The sequence below is a fragment of the Parus major genome, chromosome 26 (genome assembly GCF_001522545.3).
Source record: "Parus major isolate Abel chromosome 26, Parus_major1.1, whole genome shotgun sequence".
Classification (NCBI taxonomy): domain Eukaryota; kingdom Metazoa; phylum Chordata; class Aves; order Passeriformes; family Paridae; genus Parus; species Parus major.
In genome coordinates, this window is record NC_031795.1 from 4833886 (window position 1) to 4835461 (window position 1576).

Genomic DNA, 1576 nt, shown 5'->3' on the forward strand with positions numbered 1-1576 from the left:
ATTGATGGATCCCTGAGGGATTGATGGATCCCTGAGGGATTGATGGATCCCCAAGGAATTGATAGATCCCTGAGGGATTGATGGATCCCTGCCCCTGTTTCCCTGAGGGATTGATGGATCCCCGAGGGATCAATGGATCCCTGCCCGTGTTTCCCTGAGGGATTAAACAATCCCTGAAGGATTCACGGATCCCTGCCCACATTTCCCCGAGGAACCGCCGGATCCCCGAGGGATCCACAGATCCCTGAGGGACCACCAGATCCGCCTTTCCCGCAGAGAGGATCGTGGAGAGCCTGACGGCCGCCATCCTCAACCTGGTGGAGCTCTACTGCAGCACCTTCAACGCGGATTTCCAGACGGCCGCGCCCGGGAGCCGCGAGCTGGGCGCGGCGCAGGAGGCGAGGCTGCTCACCTGCCCGCTGGCCTTCACCGTCTACGCCACCCACCGCATCCCCATCACCTGGGCCGCCAGGTGAGCCGCTCCCCGCTACCCCGCGCCTTTCCGGGTGTTGTTCGTATCCCAGGTGTTCCCGGGAATGTTGGGGACAAGGGGTGAGGCGGTCTGAGGGTCCCCGGGGAGGGAGTGGGGGTAAAATGGGGATATTGGGGGTTGAGGGTGGGGGAGGGAGTGGTTGTGGATTGTGGGATGTGAGGGGAGGGGATTCCAGCTCCTGGGATGTCGCAAAGTCCCGCTGTGTGCCTGGGACACCCCAAAATCCCATTGTGTTCCTGGGAACGTGGACACTGGGGCACCCCAAAATCCCAGCACATTCCCAGGATCTCTGGCACTGTGACACCCCAAAATCCCATTGTGTTCCTGAGATCACTGGCACTGGGACACCCCAAAATCCCAGCACATTCCCGGGAATGCCAGCACTGGGACACCCCAAAATCCCATCGTGTTCCTGGGAACGTGGACACTGGGACACCCCAAAATCCCAGCACATTCTCGGGAATGCTGGCACTGGGACACCCCAAAATCCCAGCACATTCCCGGGAATGCTGGCACTGCCAGGCAGGGCAGGATGTCGCCGCAGCCCGGGCCGGGCTGGCTCCTGCCGAGGCCACCGTGCCACCCGGGGGAGGTGACAGATGGCCCCACGCGGCGGCCCCGCGCCAGCCCCTTTGTTCCGCTCCTCCGTGCCCGTGCCCGGCGCGGGGGGGACCGGGAGGGGACCGGGAGGGGACCGGGGGGTGGCGACAGCGGCGCCGGCAGAGCCGCCCCTCCGGGGACCCCTCGCCTTTGTCCTTGTCCTTAATGTATTCCCCTTGGTGAGTGGCTCCGAACAAAGCGGCGAGCCTGGGAAATGCCGCCAGCCCCTGACCCCCGCGCCCCGCAGCCCTGCCCGGATTGTCGCAGCCCTGCCCGGATTGTCGCAGCCCTGCCCGGATTGTCGCTCGGCACCTGCCACATGGCAGGGCCCCCCCGTGTGCCGGAATGCGCCGTGCCATATGGTGCTGGGGACATCGGGGGAGGGGGAAATGTCCCCGTTCTGTCCCCCTTTTCCCATCCTTGGGGCAGGATTTAGGGGTTCTGGTGAGCCGGGTAAACCTCACCCCTTTCCAAACCTCTGGA

The 1576-nt window shown here is 64.3% G+C and overlaps 1 protein-coding gene across 1 annotated transcript in view; it reads left to right on the forward strand.

The window, feature by feature from the left end:
- Nucleotides 1-1576, forward strand: part of PIK3C2B (phosphatidylinositol-4-phosphate 3-kinase catalytic subunit type 2 beta) — a 23826-nt gene that overhangs the window by 13590 nt on the left and 8660 nt on the right. Inside the window, exon 8 of the mRNA XM_033519851.1 lies at nt 260-472. Within this exon, the coding sequence (XP_033375742.1) occupies nt 260-472 (213 nt within the window). The remainder of the gene's footprint in view (nt 1-259; nt 473-1576) is intronic.